This window comes from Ciconia boyciana, chromosome 2 (assembly GCF_034638445.1).
Source record: "Ciconia boyciana chromosome 2, ASM3463844v1, whole genome shotgun sequence".
NCBI lineage: Eukaryota > Metazoa > Chordata > Aves > Ciconiiformes > Ciconiidae > Ciconia > Ciconia boyciana.
The window spans coordinates 43,702,999-43,724,919 of NC_132935.1; the positions used below are offsets into that span (position 1 = coordinate 43,702,999).

The 21,921-nt window shown below is 36.5% G+C and overlaps 1 protein-coding gene across 1 annotated transcript in view; it reads right to left on the reverse strand.

Annotated features, from left to right (window-relative positions):
- Positions 1-5,524, reverse strand: part of RP1 (RP1 axonemal microtubule associated) — a 181,607-nt gene extending 176,083 nt beyond the window's left edge. Inside the window, exons 1-2 of the mRNA XM_072851227.1 lie at positions 4,886-5,524; positions 3,338-3,509 (exon numbers count right to left, since the gene is read on the reverse strand). Of these exons, the coding sequence (XP_072707328.1) occupies positions 3,338-3,509; positions 4,886-5,524 (811 nt within the window). The remainder of the gene's footprint in view (positions 1-3,337; positions 3,510-4,885) is intronic.
- Positions 5,525-21,921: the final 16,397 nt, after the last annotated feature.

Consider the following 21,921-nt stretch of genomic DNA (forward strand, 5'->3'; position numbering starts at 1 on the left):
CCGATTCTTTGTCTGACACTTCTGCATTGAATTGCTGTAAGGAGTCTCCCTCTTCTTTACTGTAGCTCTTCAAAAATGGAGCATCTTTTGGTTTTATACCTTCTGATACATTTACATCGGATAAGCAGTCTTCGGCACGCATTGCAGAATTGCAAATGGTGGTCTTTTTGTCATCAGAAAGGCCAGCACGACTTACAGTGGTTGTCCATTTAATGGTTTCTTCCTCTTTAATTTTGAATCGAACTTTCATTTCCACTGTGATACTGCCATCTTGATTAAGGTGAACAGATTTCTCAATGTCATCTTCATACTGTGCCACAGATAAGTCTTCACCAGTAACTGACTGATTTCCTCCTGTACCATTATGACTGTCAGGAACATAGGAAGCATCTGAGTTGTTATCATTTGAGTTATTATCATTGCTGGACCCTTTATCAGAAGAAACTGACAATATCTGAGATCTTGAGCTAGAGCCTATTTCAGCTCCCGCTACCAATAATTACATTGAAAGAACCCAAATTCATTCAGTAGGTGGAAAGTAGAGCAGACAAATATCACGCATAAGGATCCAGGTGGTGAGACAGCAGACAGGCAGCAAAGGAAGAGAAAAGAAGAAAGGAGAAAAATTAGTACAAAAGAAGCTGATGAAGTGTGTTTATTTTACCAGAGTATTAGCAAGTAAAGAGAAAAACATGGCTAATCTTGCTGTTCATTTTAAGAAGTTGCTAGAGAGAGAAAGATAACCAATATTTAATAAAGAATCAAGCATTTTACTGCTTTTCCACTTAATTTTATTTTGCAATAGTTTCTTTCTAAGGCCAGAGCTATAGTCTTATTTGAAGCTCCAAAGTCTAAAAAAGTACTGAATGTTCTCATTTTATACTTAGCTGGGAGCTGAGGTTGCCTTGAACCTTTCAAGGGATACACAGGCCCTCACTTTTTTGGGCTTCAAGCTACCAACTTTACTTCTTCTTCATGCCTTAGCGATTATCAAAATATCATTTCCTATTAGTTCTTACAGTTAGTGCTAAAATGTGTCAGTCAAGATGAACATATATCTCCCTGGGCTTAATCCCACAATCTACAGCATATGAGTAATTACTGTGAGTAGTGTCACTGATACATGAATAAAGGCTTCAAATCCAATCCCCTGAACTGACCTTCTATAGAGAAGTAAACACTGAAGCACTTGAAATTCTTATGAAATCTGAATTTAAATCATAACATTCTGAGATACATTTTATGCTACAGTACTGTAGATGATGGCGCAAAACTCAGTAAAGCCAATGAGAATACTTCCAGACTTCAATTAATTTTGAGTATGGCCCAATATGTGTTTACATACACATTAAATGTTCCCAAAGTATGTTTTGATTACTCTGTAATAACTTGGCTTTTTAAAAAATTATATCTCATCTCTCTCTAGCAGTTGTCACTGAAGAGGTGAGAGATAAAAGAAGGTGAGATAAAAATAAAGTTTTGCTGTCTTCCAAAAAGTTCTGCATGTGCAAGGGAAACAGTGCATGTACACCCACACAAAGACATCCACAACTACTACTGATACCTAAATATATAGGAGCCACCACTTAATAGAAAGGTTTCACTTGCAGAAAGGTATTTTAACACATGTAATATTAACTTACCTACATTGCTTGAATTTAAGCTTTTTTTTTTGCTCAAGTGAGTCACAAATGGTCTCATATCAAGACTTTCACAGTTAACATATTACTATTATAGATACGTGTCTATAATTTCAGGCAGTTTCCCAGCCATATGCTTTACCATGAACTGAATCAGAAATAAAAGTTTGTGCTAACTCCTCTAACACAGACCAGACCTTATGCTTCCCAAAGTAAAAATCTCACCTTCTCTCTCTCAGGAAATTGAATTGGAACAGAGTCCCTGAAATTTGGTTTTTCAGGCTCTCACATAGTCAACAATGTCTCCTACACAGGATACTGTTGAATTTCTCAGGTTAAAGACAAAAAGAGGCTTATTTTTTTCTCTCTCTTTCTGTAATTGCCATTAACTGAGGATTGGAAGAGTGAGCTTATCAGATTCTCAGCTAGTCACATTTTCTATCATTGCAAGGCTCAATCTCTGTCTCAAAGCAAAATTTGGGTAGGTTTTTTTGTTTCTGCAGAACCTTCATTCTCAAAATGTTCCTATTCATTCTCTCTTGACTCATTAGTTACGCTCTGCAAACAGCTCTCAAGCTGTGGAAGTCAAAGAACATGAAGGTTGAGAAAAACGAAAATGAATAGTTTGGTGGGGACATAATAAGCTGCGAGGGATGTGGAAGAAACTCCTTCAAGTAAATGGAAGCCAAGTGTCTTATGTATCAATGTGCTCCATGACACAGTCAAGATTAGCGTGGAAAGTCTCAGTACAGAAAAAATTAGTGTTCCCTGGGCTCTCCAGCACAGCATGCCGCTGTACCAAGAGTACTAGTTACCTCTGGATTAAACAAGTTTCCCCCTAGACAGTACCTCTGCCCTACAGAGTGCTCTAACGCTGAGGATTCCCACATAACCTAAAGCTCTGGTACTGCAGCATTTTGTTCCCCTCCATCTCAGGCTGTTCAGCTAGCCTGGCTTCTCTCCAACAGCTCCTCATGTTCTTGATGATCCACTGGCCACTTCACACTCTTGCTGACAGTGTCAGTGGCACAGCTCCATGAGTAATCAAAGGGAAAGTACATATTCGTGTATCTTTTCCCAAACTTATCCAAAAAACAGATATTACAGCCATGATGATATAGGAAACAATGACATTCTGTTTAGACAAAAGCAGCTTCAAAAACATGATGAATTTGTGAGTGGATGGGTGCTATAGTGTTTTTCCTGTTTATGTGGAGCATGGGATGTGGGAAAAAGTGAAAGTTATGACAATGACAAGTCAAACCTCCACTTGATAAGGTAAGTTCTGAAAACTGCACAAAAGGTTTGCTCAAGAAATTCGGTCAGTTAAGAGCCTGAAGTAGCCTGTGGTTTCTGCTTTACCGGTGCCGTTATTAACTGTGACACCAAAAAATTAATAACAATGACAATCAAGTGCATTAAAATAAAATATTCTTACAGATTTGCATCCATGTTCTAAATAAGTCTGTTTGAAAGAAAATATGCATAGTAGCTGAGTACTTAGCAGAAACTTAAATTGTAAAAAGAACATTAACACTTTGATCTTTCTTATGCTTATAGAGTAGTCAGAGAAGATATAAACAGTTTCACCTGGCCTTTTTGAATATCCTTGATCCTAGTAAGATTGTCATGGTTTATGTCTTATGCTGAGAGAGATAAACCAATTAATAAAATACAAATTAATTCAAAGAACTTACTATTTTCACTTTCTGACTTGGCATTTGCTTTTGGGAACACACGATTTGCAATTCCAAGCAATTTAGCAGGCCGTGAATACCCAAGAGAATCATAATTGCTTGGTTTAAAAGGCTCTCTCCCGGCTGCAACTACAGCTCCAGAGCACAGTATCAGGGCCTGAAGATTAGGAACCTGGAAAAAAAAGTAACATTAAATTCTCTGTCTTAGTAACCACAAAAAATAATGTAAGAGATTTATTCCTTTCATACTTTAATATCTTCACTTCTTAGTTTCTACATCAGTTTGCAGCAGGCTATTAAATATGTATCACAGCACAGAATTAATTTTTCAATTCCTATAAGGCAATTCCTATCTCTGTGAGGGTATGTCTTGTTATATAAATATATTAGAAAAAGACTTCAAGAAGCAACTTGGATCCAGATAAAAATTTTCTTATAATTTAAGTGTTTGCATATGTAATTTTGTTTCATCGTTGCACAGTGATTGACAGTCATAGCCATGAAATAAGAATATGCATTTGGAGGTAGGTATACATAGGAACACATATTTGGAGGAAGAAAGGGGAAATTCAGAATACACCACAAGTACTTGACCTGTACTGCCACAGAGGAATAGGACAGAATCATGGAACAATATACGTTGGAAAAGATCTCTGAAGGTCATGTAGTCTAACCCTCTCCTCAGAGCAGGTCTGACTGGGCAAGGTGCTCAGAGCCTTGTCTAACAGTTTTGAATTTAAGTTCCAAAATATATTGCAAGATAAGGCTTACAAACTGCACTTCACTGACTTATATGTGATATGGACAGTTTCCCAACCTAATACAGAATTTCACCAAATGGACGGTAAACACAAGATTTCCCTTGAACTCTTGGAGTGCTGCATGCAATTGTCTTTCTAGATACCTAGTAGGTATAATCACAAGTGCTTTTCTGTGGTTAAACAGCACACAGATAAAACGCTAAGTGAGACAAAATCATATAAAACAGCATGTGAGATGAAAATCAGAATTATTAGTGATGCATCATCTGGGTTTAGAGGTACAGAACCTGGTCCATGGTTTGAAAACTATAATAGACAATCAGGTGTCATAGTTCCAAGTCATTAATGGCAAATGACTCTGCATTTGTGTAATGATAAAATATGTGTGGCTATTAGATGCTACTTATTGTATTTTTAAAACATTAAAAATCACAGATAAATAGCATTAAGACTAAAGGAAGTTTCTGTGTAAATGGGTAAAAATATAGAATTGAGAGCATGCCTGAAAGAGGCCTGAGTAGGAAAAAGAAAAGTGTTTCTTCATGATGACTTAAAGTAAAATGTCCTCACTTGCTTCTCTCTGATTGCAACATTCCAGTGTATCTCCTCCAAGCTAGTAGCCTTTCTGAAGGGGAAAAGGCATAGAAAGGAAACAGCTGAAGTTCAGCACATCAGATCTTACACCAGGCCAGTGTCCCAAGCTTATAACTGACAAAATCACCTTTTTAATTAAAAATAATCTAGAAGCAATCATAGAAAAATTGTTACTACTCATCTTTATCCTCACCTTTCTGCCATCAGTGGTATATAGTTTCACAACTGGATATTGCATTAACTCACTCATATAATCCAGAAAGGCCTCAAAGGTTTGCGTATTTTTCTTTCCCAGAACTATGGTGCGCCTGAGTCTTACATCCCCATTTTTGAAAACAAGCATCTTTTTGGGAGTTGTTATTTTGCTTTCTCGATGGCCAAATCCATCTTCATTCTCCCTTGTTAATTGCACAGCTCGACGACGAGCGCTGACAGGCCTACTGATCTGCCAGGGCAGTGGCTTTTTGCTAGCCTGTTCCAGGTTGATGGGCTTCATTTTCCTCTGATGGGAGCAAATATAAGATTTTCCATCTTCAAGATCCTCCAAATTGGTGATGCTGTGTCTCCCTTTTGGTGTACTAATATTCCTTACTCCAAAAGGTAATGGGACCCGTTTGGATAAACTATCCAGCAAGGCATCAAATGTTTTGTAAGACCGGTTATTAACGACCATTTTGATCCCATTAAACTGAGGATCTCCACTTTTATAGAAACAGATCCGTTTTGCCACAACAGGTTCAGTAACATTGAAATGGCGCGTGGATAAACTCTGTTCACTCTCGGAGGAGTTTGGCTGATTCACCGAGTAACTAGATGAAGGTGTTTCACTCATTTTGACAGCAATCTGGAAGAAAGAGGAGTTGGATGTAAAACTTTTCTCATGACTAATAATAATATGGTCTTCATTTTGAAAGGTGCAGAAAGAGAATTTATAAGAAACTAACAGCAGCAAGTTGTGCCAAAAATCATTGGATTTAAATGGATCCAAGCTGTTATCTCTAAATTCCACAAAGACTCCAGTACTATGAGATTAAGTTAGCATAGCTCTACTTGCAAATATTCCCAAAACTCTCCAATGTAATTGCAAATCTCTTCTCATTTTGGTACAAGAGACCTTTCCTTAGAAGGTACTTTGTCACTCCAGAATGATAATTAGATGTTTTCTTTCTTGAGGATGAAGATAATGACAACATTTCATGTTTAAGATATTAGCAAAATCCTTATTAGGAGGGAGCAATTTGTGCCTAGGCATGAGCCATATTCAGTCCAAAATAACAAAACTGAAAGACAACACAATTCCTTCTGATCTCATATACTAGTTTTATACCAGGGAAAATCCATTGGAATCAGAGAAAAGGCTCCTGATTTACTACACTGTAAACTATACCAGAATAAGGCCCAAAACATGTTTTAGAGTTAAATTGCATCATAAATTGACAGATCGTTTGCTTTTCTATTGTAAGTTTTATATTTCATGATACATAAACCACTACAATATTTGCATTTATACTGAGGGAAAAACTACTGATCCAATAAGACTTTTTTTAGTTAGAGAAAAGTCTTTAAATCCTTTATAAAGACACAAAAATGTCAGGTATTCTTTGGTAGAAGTAGCCTTTAAATTGAAACGTTTAAATACTGGTCTTTTAAACAACAGGTTATTTCTGACAACTATATCAATACTCTTCATGCTTGCAAATAGAGCACTCTCACTACAATCTTTCCATTTGAATCCAATCTACATACAGATACTGTAATGACAACCCTTTAAATGAATAAAATCTCTTTATCTTAATGATTGGCTTGCTTTGACTGGAACACGGGGTAGAAATAGCTAGTCAGCTAATCAGCCTCAAGGAAGCAGTTTTAGTAGAGTTTTACTGAAAATCTATATGGTAGTCTCAGGGAATATGTTTGTCATCCAAATAATATAAATTAAATTCTTTTACAATGTCACCTTGATGTAGCTGCCATATTGACTAATGGAACAATCGCTTCTGTCTACTACATATTTTTCTTAATGAAGCTATGGAAAACAATATTTTGACTATTTTGCTACTACATACATCAGTTCTGAAACTGATAAGAAAATGTTGCTATTTTTCAAGACAGTCAAGGTTCAAATAAAGTCAGATTTGTCAAGATTTTATCTTACTGTGTTCTTACAGCTTTTTCCAATAATGGACTGTTTTCAGCTTGGGTGTTTTGCCTTCACTAAGAGTTAATAACTTCTTAAATGTTTGTTATTTTGAACAAGGATCAGAGCACAGGAAGAAATGTCTCCTTTTAATACATTATTTATGCTGTAAATTGTACTCATTCTAAGTGCTAAAACTGAAAAATAACCAAACGGGTCTGCACTAGAATGATGTACACAAAGATTGATTTAGGTAATCACAATTCCATTTAAAATTTAAAAAAAAAAAAATTTTTTAAATTAAAAAAAAAACCTGTAAGTATTTAATTAAGGAATATGCAGGAAGAAATTTTCAAGCTTGGCTTCAGCAACTTATACAACCTGGTCCATGATAGCTAGTGAAATGGCTTACTTTCTGTGGTAGGGAGGAGCTCCACTTCAACTGAAATCACTGAGAGCTATAGTTGCTCATCTTTTTTGACACATCTATTCATTAGCTGCCTAAATTTTCATTACTCTTCTAAACTGAGAGGTTGACAGGTAAATTAAGACAAGGGACGCAATTTGAACCAGCCATTTTATGCTTCATGCGTCATTCCATTTATACTGATATTCCTAGAGGAAATCCATAAGGGCATTTTTATTGCTAGCTGCAACACAAACTTTCCTACTCTCTTTGCAGAGCAAATGTTCTACTCCAATGAAAGCAGCAATGACAGTAGTAAAGTTCTTGAGAGAACTGAATGTTGCGTTACTCCATTTAACTGGCCAAGAAGACTTAGGCTCATTAATAGACTCCAGTCCAGGATCTCTGGGGAAAGGGAGAAAACTGTTAAGTCATCATCAATAATGGCCAGAGACAGAAATGAACAGACATAGGTCCTCAGCTACTCTGTACTACAACTTCTCACCCTTTATGAAAATGGAGTGGAATTTCATCTAACTGTATGATTATTCACTCTTACAAGAGATAAAATAGGTGTATTTTCTCATGAGACTACTGATAATAATTGCTTTTGTATTAGCCTCTCAGAAGTTGTTCTGGGTATTTGTACTTGCGTAAAACATTCAGTTATGTAAGCATCAACATTTGGAAGAGAAATACAATACATTTTACATAAAGATAATTATATTAGACTGAGTCTTGACACTGTGGAAGTAATGAAATCCAGAACAAACAAAGAGAGAATACACATATAAAGAAAAAAGACAATTTTCATTATAAACATGAAATAATTTGAATTCACAAGAGTAACTGAGAGAAAGAAGTTTTCCTTAGCAAAACATAAAATGAATGATAAAACAGATGGTTTTGACAGAGAATTGATAGTTGCATAGCACACCATGTATGAAAGAACTGATGGTTGCATAGCACACCATGTATGAATACTTTCTAGTATTAGTTTTAATAGTGGAAATTGCTTATGCATCTTTCAGATACCTTATAATTGCATCTTACAAATAGCAAACATTTCACCAAACGAATAATCAACATATTGTAGGAGTTACTATTTCATACTACAGGTGATCACACTGTAATAGCTTCATTTCATCTTAAACATAGTATCGATTTTCATACTTAAATGATTTTATTCTAAAATTAAGAAATAGCTGATATTACATGATACAGAATGTCTATTAAGATATTTTGGCCATTATAATGTTAAGAATTTTATTCTGCAATAAAATCAAACAGAATTCAGAATTGAATCACTTTGCCTATATTCTCATAAACAAAACCACTCATTCAAAGTTTATCCACAAAGCTGCTAAATTTTATAAAGACACTAAGCGGAACACTTTGCTCTAAATATATAAGAATATGTCTAATGCCATACAGCTGGTAAGTATTGCATATAATTTCATCATACTCACCCACAGTCACATCCTATGTAAATAAAAGAGTAGTTAGCTTGTTTTCAGAGATTTATAAATTGTACATGTGATTGTCTATGCCGTATGAAATGAACATCCTTCGTCTTATTCCAAGTGCGCTCAGCTAGAAAAAACATCATAATCCATTTGCTTAATCTCAGCTAACGTTAATCACCAGACCAGGTTCACCTCAGGTAGCCATTGTTCAGAGCAGAGTGTCTAACATCTCATTCAGCAAGTCCTCTTATATTATTTTTAATCTGTATTTCCCTTTTAAATATTTCATCTATATAATGTTCTGTTTACTTAGATTACTCAAGAGACTCACAGAACCACATAAAATAAAAATGTGAGTGGGGAACGTAGGTCATCTAATCTATCTTCTTATCAGTGGAGGGTTATCCTCCAAACTAAATTCTTCAGTGATATAAATTTTAAATATATTAAAATGGAGCTTCTACCACTCACCTTCTGAGACTATTTATTAACTATCTCCTGGCATTAATTCTTGCTTCTGTTCGACCATTTGGTCAAGATGATCCTCTTTGTGCTAAAGATTCTCCCATATATTCTCTATTCAGATATCACAATGAAAGTAGTTCCACAGTTTCTTTCACAACACTCAATAAAACATGACAGTCTGAAGGAGTTTTGTCATCCATGAGGCATTCTTCATTTCAACACGTTGGAAAAAGGGCAATGCAATGATTATAAATGTGTGTGAATATAGTTTATAAAGAAACAGGAGGATTACATCTAACTGTAGCTTAATTTTACCACAGAATGTGGGTTTTCTTCTTTTTCCAGTGGAAATACTATGTCCCCGGATGGTAACTGTTCCATCTAATTGCTATCAGATGTATAATCTGATTTGGAGCTTCTTTGCTTAATCAGGATTACAGCAAGCTCTCAAAACTAGCGGTGTAGAACACTTACAAAAACACTGCTCAGTAGACACTACCACTGCATGTCATGAGTTTTTAACTATTTTCCTTAGTAGAGAATTCAACGTTTATAGAAGTTTTAAAATACTGCTTCAGTTCCACTTTCATAAGATGCATAGACACAAACATTAAATGATAATCTTCCACAGATATTTTGCTATAAACATTGCTTTCTTAAATAATATATTAATGTAATTAATTAGGTCCTTAATCTGTTTTAGCTAATATACTGCTTATATTCCAGTCAGTATTCTGTTGTTTACACTTGTTCAGAAGATGAACAAGTGCAAATTCTTTGTGTTATTCTGATGTCTTATAACTTAACCACTTATACAGGAATTTTTATAGAGTTGGTTTTCTTTCAAGTGCAGGATTTAAAATATCATTGCTACCCTCAAGAGCTTTCCAGTGCATGCAAAGACACTTTCGATAACCAGCTAATCCATCAGTAGCTTCAGTGTACCACTATAATTTGAGACCCAAGAGATAATACTTCTGGGTCCTGGTGAAGATGATAAACAAGTGTCACCATTTGATGGTGTGAATGCCCCTTAATTCTCTAAGACTTCAAAAGGCTTACAAAGCTTCTGTCCAGACATATGTAACTTAAAAGCTCCACTGCGTTCCTTCTTGTACTACAAACACTACATATATTCTGAAAAGATACAAGAAGTCACCAACTTTATAGTAAAAATAGCATCAATAAAAATTATGTTTAATTCAGACTGAAACCTAACAAGCCACAAAAAATTATCACAGTCCTATGGCAATCAATATCAACACAAAAACACTTTTCATCCATTCATGTGGGCAGCTTGACTGACATCCATGGAACTACTAAAATGATGTGATAAGAATTTAGCCTTAATATTTGGAGAGCAGTTGTTCTTATTACATAAACCATTTGCAAAGAAAAATTGGGGAATATAACATTAGTCCAGAAAATTTAAGAAGGCAAAATCAGGCCACCTGAGAAAACATATCAGTAATTAAAATTGTAACTGCAAGCAGGATTACAATTTTCTGGGTTGCTGTCATTCTCACTTTTAAATTACATGCCCGTTTATCTTCAGAACATCTTCAGTTCTCAGTTCTGATACTAAACATTACATTTAACCTGTACTTGTTATTCCTCTTGGTCCTATTTCTTGTAAGGGTTATTGACTGGTAAATAACTGAAATTATGGCCATATCACTGTGAGGCAGTCACTAACTTCAGTTGTTGTCTCTCACTGAAATCAAGAGAAAAGAGAAAAGCTCACATTTGGCTCTTTGTGAACACAGTGACAGATAAGTACAAAGGATCTACTCTAAAGACCACAGGCATCAGTGGCAGTTTTCCTTTCAATTCCAAAGGGTGTCCTCTAGGAAGACAGCGGCATAGAGATGGCCAGTTGAAAGTCCAGTGCCTGCAGTTAGCCTGCAACACCATTCCATGCAGCAAAAGGCCTAGGTCAAGCACACCCTAAGCAAATACTTGGCCTGCAGTCCCTGGGCTGAACCAAAGCTCAAGTGGAAGTTTTCAAAGTCAAGAGAAAGTTTCTAACTGACTACAAAATTCTTTGTATCAGCCCAGAAAAGTATAGCATCAAAATAATTCTAAAAATATTTTTATCATTACTCTCTGATTTTGCTTAATTACTCCTCCTTTTCTATGGACTTCACTTTAGGAACTGAACTGATTAAATGCTACAAGCACCTAAATATAACCCAACACTACGAGTCTTCAGTGTTTCTCAAGATCAGCATCACATCCAGGAAACTGATGCCCAAGAAAGAAAAAATATGTTTAGCAATTACTTTATCATGTTTGCTGATATATTCTTTTTTCCTTAGCAGATAACCAGCATCCCAGGTTGAGAAACATAAGCAGCCTTTTCTGCAGCATTATCCTGAGACAGAGCAGGGTCAGAACTGTGTGCCATGTGGCCCTCCCTGCCTGGCAATCCTATGGCCCTTGAATGACACTCTTTGTTTAAGTCTGAGCCATATGGAAGAGCAGTTAACACTTGAGTATTTTTATCATTCAAGTGTGAGTCACTTCTTTAAAATGGGCAGTTGCTACACCAGTTAAACTATTACTGTTGACCTCATGCCCCAAGAAAATGCTGATAATGTGCCTTATATTTCCAAGTCCCTTCAACCTCTTATACCTCTGCTTTTTTTTTAATTGGACTGCTCAGTAAGGTATGGAACTAGGAAACTGCTATCAAGCTAAAAAGGAAATTATCACATTAGAAGCAGGGGCCTGGGTCAAGTTCCCTTCAGTGTGCCCAGGCTGTTTACATCCTTTCCAGTAAAGCCTTCCAAAAAATGTGCCACTATTAATATGTTACTACTGATAAGATTTTGACCCATTGCATTACAACAGCATTTTAGTGTTTGATATACATGAACTTCTTATCAAGTTAATCCCCACAGACTTTTATTCATTAAATTCTCCAACATAGATTTGATAACCCACAGCTGGGGATGCAGAATAAGAAAAAGAAAAAGAAAAAGTATGCCTCTGGGGAGGAAAACGAAACAAAACCAGAGCCCTGCTTTTGGAAGAGAGCTCTGCCTGGATGGTTAGATAGACTGCAAAACTCCTGTTTGAGTTGTTCTGGTTTTTGACCACCACTAAATTTAACTCAAACCTGAATGCCAGTTCGTGTTCAGAAGATAGCTTCCTATGGGAAATTTCTGGCCTGGCAGAAGTACAAATTGACCCATCATCTTTAAGTAGGTTAGAATCAGTCTGGAGTGTACGGCTTGTCTCAGAGTTAAATGCATAATCATTCTCAGCTTAGTTTTCCTTATTTTCTTTTCTCAGGTGTATTTAACCATCTACGCTTACCCTCATTCTGTAAGATATACTAGCTGAAGGGAAGGGTCAGCCATATTTTCATTTTTTCTGAGTGTGGGCAACTGAAAAAAGAGCCATCCTAGACTACCACATTTTGCTTTGTTTGTATTACATCTATGTAATTCACTGCAGTGATATGTGAATGCTTACAGAGCATCTCAAATTCTTTAAACTGGAAAAAGAGTGACTAGAAACTTTTCCCTGTCCCTAGGTTTCTTCTCCAACATTTCAAAAATTTCTTTTCTCCCTTGAATATTGGCCTTCATGACTCTCCCAGCTCTTTCACCAAATTAATAATGCAGCCACCTGTACTGACCTTAATACACAATGATTTGTAAAAAACAGTTATGTTACAACTAACTGCAGATCTAATTGGTGCTGTCAGCTTATTAAAGATTGACTTCTTCCTGTATTGGTTAGAAAACTCCTACGTGGACCTTAATGTTTTACTGAAAATTTCACTCATTAAGACAGCTAGGGTTGTCACACATTCTTTTTTTATACTCTTTTAACTTCCTTGTACTTCTTACCAATCTGTTAATTTCTAACTATAATTCTTTGCCTCTCACAAAGAGCATGGTCAAAGAAAAATATTAAGCAGGCAGCACGTGAGTTCCCTGGCCAGCTGTTATCAGCTTACCTTGAAATTTAACCCCATGGGCCTCAGTTTGTCTATCTGAAATTCTGTGCAATGACCTTGCCAACTTTCCTATTTCATAGAAACATTGTGAAGCATAAGCTAAAGAAACCTCATGAAGCTCCAGCAGCATAAATTACTATGAGGGACTGATCTTTTGGTTCCTCCTGGGGGACATCGTAAAATCCTTTGCTGGGGTCTGGTGTTATTTCCTTGATGGAGTTCAGAGGCTGTTTTTAGAGAGAGTGAGTTCATAAATTGAGGCCAAGAACGGAAAAAGACAAGGCTTAGACATATTATACAGCTTTGCCTCCTACAAACACTTTAAAGTCTTTGATCAAAATTTACATCTTCAAACACTTGCTCTGATCTGCTGCCTACTCCTGTAGGTGCCCAGGCTCCTGAGGCTCCTAAATTGCTAACAGTACAGCTTTGCTGCTGGGCACATGTACAACCATTCCAGCTCTGACAACACTAAGCTGCTTAATGTCTTAGCGTTGGTGCAATGCACAGCTCATCACTGCTTTGCCCATCTTGCCTGAAGAAACCTGACCGTCTCCTCCTACAGCCCAGGCAGCAAGCTGTTGCTGTCCTCCATTCCTCTCGCTAGTAGTTAAAGAGCTCTCTTACCACTCCAGAGGTCCAGTTCACTGTCTGATTTAGAGCAAGGATTTAACTCAAGATATCTTAGCTTTCAAGACAGTGAACTAGCTCAATGCTCCTCCTCCTATCTGGGTTTTGAGTAAGAAAAGACTAATCTGCGTACAACTTCTAATTCCACAACAGACTTCAAAGCTACAAATGCCCAGTGGTGAGACACACCTAACTTTAAGCTTGGGTTTAGATACCCATTTCTTTGACAGACAAGGAAATAGTATCAAATATGGGCCCCAATCTAAAGGCCCTGCATCTGCCCAGGATTACAGAGCCTAAATACCTAACTCAAACCTGAGGATGCCCAGAGGAAACAAGCCGACCACCTCCAGTGTTGTACCACTGTGCCTGAATCCCCAGTGCAAGTCTAGCTTACTCAGTTGTGTTAACGGTAGGTGCAAGCAAGAAGATCTGAGAAAATTCAGGTACTGCTGAATTATATTTGACTGTCATACTTGCAGTACTAGATGTAAAAAATGGAGCTGAATGCATGTTCCTAAAATCAACCCAGGATTCCCACACTGAGCCTTGAACCTGAAGACGGTCACCACTTCTATTACTGTAGCCCTCCAGGATACTTGGTTTTCCCCCTTCTGCATTTATTCTCCTTTACACTTAGATACAAATGTTATAAGTAGATATTTCTACATATGCATGTTTCTGTCTAAGTGTATATATAGATACACAGACACACACACGCACGCACACACACACACACACACCCCCTCACACACACAAACTCTACTCAGATATCTTCAGTTACTTTTATATCCTTTGGATTAAATTGCCATTTTCCAGTGTCTTGATTGTATATTCCCAGACTTGTTGTTTCCCTTCCATTTTATTTTGATTTGGAAGTACATTCGTCTAAACTCCCTCACATGCAGGGCCAGTATTTTACCAAAGGACTGACTTTATACATATATTGAATTTTGAGCCAATTAGATATATGAATGTTTTTTTTTAATGAGGACATCCAGCCTGTATTTCTGCATTGTATTTTTGGCATAGTGACAGTTTCTCATCTCAAATAGTGCTAAAAAGTGACATTAGAGGGACAAAGATTTTTGGACATATGCTCAACAAAAAATAGAAAGACAACGTCCACCTCCTTCAAAACTAATCGAACCATATTAGGTGTTATTATCACCAAATTTCCATCTATCAATCTTTTCCCCTATCTAAATGAAGCCTCAGATGTTGTCAACATAAATTTTTCTACACACAGTAATATTGATTAAAAATTATACATAAACAAAATGTTACTACTTCATTTTAATTAAACTTTCAATAGTAAGATGATGTATTTATTTTTATTTAATAAAAATATTTTTATTGATGCTATTAATTTTTAATCAAGTTATAATTAAATTACCAAAAGCAATAAAAATATTTGTAAGTAGGAAATCCATGAGTTAAATACATGACCACAGACAGAATGGTAAAAAGTATGGCTGCCGTCTTCAAGCAGTTCTATCAGTAAAAAAATGAGTACTTTAAACTTTCATTATGCAAGGCACTGAAATTAGACTAGATAAGGTATTAAAATTTTAATTTCTTTAAAAAAGGAAAGCATACATTGGCAAAACTGTAGAATAAGTGACCCACTAATATTTTTTCTATCTCTTAAGTTCCTTTGGTCAAATAATTTACTTTGTGCTTGACACAGATAAAATCCAGTACATATAATTTGTAATGGAAAGGATCTGTTTATTTCCCCACTTGATCAGACTGATCCCCAGAGTGATCCTTGTGGTCATTCTCCAGTGAAATAACATCACAAAGCCAAGAAAGAGCAGATGAGTTAACTTAGAAGACAACACATCACCTACCATTAAAGACTAAGGAGAGGTCAATGATGGAAAGGCCTGGCTGTCAATACAGTTTTATAACATTTCTGCTTCTGCTGCAAGCAGGAAGTCGATGCATTTCCAAGCTTCCTCCTTCTTACTACTATTACCCTTCACTTGAGACAAACAAAAAACTCCTTTTCTGTCCCATCAACTGTTAGTTTTTGACATTTTCCCTTTATAAATTTTGTCAGGGAGTCAAAACCTCAGAAATTCATAAACTGAAAAGAAAAAAATACAACTAATTTTGAACCAACTGAAAAGTTATTGTTTTCCATAATATTGAAGTGTTTAAATTTGTACTTTTACTTATTTTAGATTTTGAAAATATATACTGTCTTTCTGCTTTTGCACATTCTATTCACCTCACTTCAGCTTTGTAGCCAACCACTCACGCTCCTCTTTCCTCTTGCCTAATACAGCATGAGCAGACCTGGGAATTTTACCCAAATGTATTTCTACTCTTTCTGCTTTACTTTCTGGATGAGGAGGACTGCCACGCTGCATCAGCAACACCTGTACCAAGCACCTAGCTTATACTTGCTGTAAAGTGCCTGGGGAATGTGACTGCATCTGGGAAGGAGGTATGCTCAGATGCTCCACTCCCCTTCAGGATACAGCTGCGTTATATTGTGCTATTGTGTGAAATGTATTCATGCTCCTATCTTCACTATACTGAATATTGAACAATACCTATTTTCAACTGATATTCTAATTAAAAAATGACAATTTTAATGAGTTAATTTTTTGTGTTATTGTCGCTTAACTTCTTGACAATTTCAAGCACTAATTAAGAAAAAATGCTCGGATTTTCAGACCATAATGAAGGAAAGTAGTATTCTTATATAGATCTAACATTTTCTAAAGGGATGCTAAATTGGAGAGATATATTCATTTGAACACCTTGGAACCTTGTGACAATGATGACATACAGATTTGTATTATACTGACAAAGAAGGTATGATTTATAATCAATATTGGCCATGCTTCCATAAGACTCTAAAGGCACATTTATATAGTTACACTTTTCTTCTGAAGAGCAGCAGTCAACTCCCTCTTTTTGCAGGCACAGCCATCTTTGTCTTCAGAGACACAGAAGACAACACAAGGCCTTAGAGAATGAAAAAAATAATGCAGAAATACAAAACCCCCTTCGGAACAACCTCTACTTGGAATCGTAATCCTCGTGGCTTTCACTTTGAGTGTGTTAAGAAAAAATCAACTTGCAAAACGTTATTTGAATGTTACTGAAATAAAACAGTATTTGCAAAATCACCTCTGATAAGGTCACCAGCCAAGGTCAATCCATGGCAATCTCTCAGGAGCCATGACAGAACAATAGACCCACTGCACGGAGCAAGCGGGCAGGCGCGCGGGCTCTGCTGCTCTATCTCGGCAGATAAACAATCCTTGGGACTTCAAATAAATCACGGGGAACAGCTAGCGGAAAGAGTGATGTCGGATAGATCTCCTCTCATGTTTTTCTTAGCAGACTGCCACAGGGAAATACTCAGATGCTGAAGGATGTCTGTTTACTTAGAAGAGACTGATCTAAAAAGAAGTGACATACTATAATCCGGTCACGCAAACTGTCTCTAAGCAATTAGACTGTCTTACTGGTTTAATGCTATTTTAGGTTTATTTTTGCTTTTGGGAATTAGACTTGCTCCTTGAAAAACACAGTATGTGTTATGCCACGTCGTACATCCACTTATGATGATACCAGAGGATATTGTAGTCATTGCATCATTTTTGTAAGATATATAACCTCAAACTGAACTGAGTTATTCTTTTGCCTTTTTGAACTACAGAGAAAAATAAAATGTAATAGGTTTTGTTCAGAATGTTTTCTGGATACTAATCCTTAACTTTCGTCTCCCTTCAGAAACACTGTAGGGAATGGGGGTGAAAAGTAATTTTTGTGTGGCCTCATTTCAGGGCTAAAAAGCAAATTTTCATTTAGATATTTCTTTCTTTTTATTACCATTGATACTCCTTAAATTACAAGTTTTCATAGACTGTTCTCAAAGTAAAAATCTAAATTGAGAGATAATTTCTAACATATCTGGATTTGTTTATACTGCAATAAATAATAACACACTTGTTTGCAACTGAAAAAAAGCTCCCTACCAAGATGTAACTTAAAATAGCTGCAGAGACAAGAAGATAAGACAAGGGAGTACTAATTAATAGCAACATGTTTGTACCCTGCAAAAGGAGCTGATACAAAATAGGCTGGTTTTTATTTGTGAGAACCATTTCTACCAGCTTGGCAAACTAATGTGCTAAACAAGAATTGTACCCCAGCTCCCTCCACACACACATGCGCGCACATCCTGGCATAAAAAAGTACAGTGGGAAGTGTATTCCTGCAAGTTGGAAGTGTAAAGCGTTATTCCTGAGACTGATGCACCTTTTAGTCACATAACAATTATTCCTCACAGCAGAATCCAGATAATTTTGTTTAGACTGTTTTCAGGTGAACCTCGTGATGGATTGCTCCTTTTCTCTGGGAGAGCAAGCTGTTGTGAATGCAGCTCAGCTACAAAGTCCTTCTCATAGTCATCTGAAGTTTCTCTTTGTTGCCTTTCCAAACATTACCTGTATACTGGTTTTAAAATAACGCACAGTCATTCTCCTGCATTCTCACAATCTGCTGTATCATAAACCATTTAAGTTTATTTTACTTTATACAATTTAATCTTTTTTATAAATATATACACATATATATCAAGAGAGAGAGACAGAAGTAGTATATCTATTGAAAGAGGGAAGTATATTCACCAACAGATAGATGTATATTCGTTTGTGCTGAATATCCTAGCAATAACTAAATTTAGATCATATTGCAACACCATGAAACTTACATTAAGGAAATGAAGACGCCATACTATCAATTTAGTAAATTAATTAAATATGTGCATAAGTCTTTCCTTATTCAGAACAATTACACATAGGTTTAGCATAAATGTCTGCACAAATGTAGATCTGCATGCTACATGCAGTAGTCAGAAATACCTGTAGCGATGGTATATTTGTATGCTAGCCAGATCCCAGGAGGGTAAGAAAGAGGTTTATTCCTCTTACTTAGCGTATGCTTTCTGAAAATTGAGGGTCTGCAAGGTCAGCCTATTTTTGGATCAATATTTATAAACTTTGAAGATCAAATGAGAAATTTTGGATATGTCTTTGGAAGAAAAAAAGGGAGAATTTTTTTTTTCCACATTTTTCAAGTAGAGTCACGGTTTAATTTTAAAACTTTCCTAGTCTTCTCTTTTATCAGTGTGCTCTGGCCCTTAATTTCTATAATTCTGCTTGAAATTTTACCACTATTATTTACCCTTCCCCAGTGTAGTTGTGCATTTTCTTAATTTTAAATACATCAGAGCTTTGTTGAATTGATTCATTTTGATTTCTCTTTTATCTATTTTCAATAATTCAGTTTCATTCTGTGTTGCATGTGCTCCCAATCACATTACATACACTACGCAAATATGTAAGACATATCATGATATAAATGTTTTACTGATCACTTCAAGTGAGAACAGAAGTGTAAATCTCAAAGTTGGAGAATGGGATCGTGGAAGGGATAATGATGACTCATAATTGATCTTCTGCTCTCAAAAAGCATGTTTAATAGTTAATAATAAAAGCTATTATTTTAACTGTTTATACACATATATATACACTCAGAATAAATAAATAAATAAATAAATGAATAAATAAATAAATGTTATTAGCTAACGGAAGAGCTTTTATACGCTGTCAAGTTCAAAGATTTGTTATTTCCACAATAGCCTTAGACTACGCTATCTTTTATGGCATATAAAAAAGGTATATTCCCTGATTTATTTTTAAAAGCACTATTGTTGGGGTTGCAGACAGACAAGCTCATGCACTGGGTGTTGGTGTCAAGGTTTTGGTAGCAGGAGGGATACAGGGAGGAGCGGGAGGAGGCTGAGGCTGCCCTGTGCAGGACGCACTTGATTCCAGCCAGCACCAACAGAATCACCACAGGACACAGATGAGCCCATCAGCCACGTGTGGCACATCTGTGATAACATATTTAAGAAAGGGCAAAGATGCTCAACAGGCAGGGAAGGAAGGAAAAAAAAAAAAAGGGGGGGGGGGGGGAGTGAGAAACAACAGTATGAGCACCAAGGTGAGAGAAGAAGGAGGGGAGGAGAAGCTCTAGGTGCTGGAGCAGACTTTCCCCTGCAGCCCCTGGAAGAGCCCACACTGGAGCACAGATCTGAACTGTGACCTGGGGAGACCTCATGCCAGAGCAGGTTTTTTTCCTGTAGGACTGCAGCTCGTGGAAGGACCCACAATGGAGCAGAGGAAAAGTATCAGATGGAAGGACAGGCTGAGAGGATCTGTTATGGGCTGACTGTACCCCCCCATCCCTCCCTCCTCTGCTCGGGGGGTGGGTGGAGGAGTCTGGAGTGAAGTTGGGCCTGGAAGAGGGAAAGGAAAGGTGTTGTTTTACTGTTTCTTTGTGTCTTGCTACCTGAATCTATTTTCATTGGCAATAAATTAAATTCATTTTCCCCAAGTCAGGACTGGTTTACCCATAAGAGTAATAGGTATGCAATTTCTCTGACTTTATCTCAACCCATGAGCTTTCTCATCCTATTTTCTCCCCCTGCCCCACTGAGGAGGGGAGTGGGTGAGCGGCTGGGTGGACGTTTGGCCCTTAGCCAAGGCTAACCCACTGCAGCTCCCCAGGAGAAACACAGATCCCTGAATTCAGAAACTGCAGCTCCTCGCTTGTGCAATTCATCTAGCTGAAAATCAAGGTGTTTCATGAGAATTACTGCCTCATAAATATTCCTTTTTTAAACACAATGCCTGCTAGAGGCAGATGTAGATAAGAGACAAATGAGGCTGAAAATACTTTTTGCTTTAGTTGTCTTCAAAGGCTTCAGAGCTAAAATCCTCACTCTTATAATAGTAAGTCTTCAGTCATAGCAATATTTCCCTTGATACTGGTGGATTTCAGACAACAGGTCAGCAAACTCTGTCCTTCGGCCAAGTAATCCTATTCAAGTAAATGGAGCTAATAGTGTGGCAAAGGGTTTATAACCTTAGGCCACATAATTGGAGCTCAAAGTTGTCTAAAGTGAAACCGTTCAGAGGAAATGCACTGTTCAGTAAATTTCAGGACTTGAAATGTTCAAAAAAAAAAAGAAGCTGTCAAATATTCTGATATTCTCTAAATGAAATTTCAGTTCTTTGGCTTGAAGACACTTTTCTTTTAGAAACTTACCATATGTTTAAAATGGTAAAATAAGAAAATTCACAATCAAAATAACATATCAAATCATTTAAATGAAATATTTCAAACTGATCAGAGCTTTTTCTTCTTGGTTGGTTCCCAATTTCCTTTTTTCCCTCTTTTGAGATTTTAACTCTGGCTTCACTGAAAATGAGAAAAAACCCCTGAAATGCATGCATGATGGAAAAGGCCATGTTTAGAATTTAACAGGACAATCAGCGTTATGATCACAGCTTAAAAAGTAAATGCTGTTTTTCATAACATCTAAAACTAGAATATAACAATTGAGCAACTGGGAGAGTGCCACATGCCAGTTGACATAGGTTGGCATTACTATCCTAATGCCCAGGGACTTGTAGCAAATCATGCCAGCAGAAGATCAAGTGGATCTTTCTGTGATATTATAACCATGCCATTCACTCAATGTCTACAAGCAATTCAATATTACTGATGCATGAAAAACAAAAATATTACTTTAAAAGTGCATACTTATAGTAACAGAGATGCTCAAAAGAAAGCCAACAAACATTACTCAGTATTAAAAGTACTTTTACAAAATGCTTACTGCACATTGCTAAAAGACAGATTAATATTTTTATGCTGGCAAACAGTAATGTCTCTTTTATGCAAACGAAGTACATGTCAAATCACTGCTTCAATCTTTTCCTCTTCACAATATCAGTAATTAGCCAATACATTTCAATTACAAAAGGCAACTTTTTCTATTTAGAGAAAATTGAGTTTAAGTTCACATGAAGTCACTGCATAACAAATATGTATCCATCTAAGAATCAAATTTAGCCACTACATTTGCTCTGAGAACATGCGCAATAAAAACAATAAATTCCACTCAGATCAGAATCCTAGTGTGAGGTCAATGGACAAATACAGAGAAAAAATCTTTTTACCAAAGTTTATGATGAAGTAGTAGCATTGCATTTCCTGGGCTTTTGTCTCGTTATTAGTATCCTAAAGTAGAAACTCCCATAGCATAACTAATTATTCA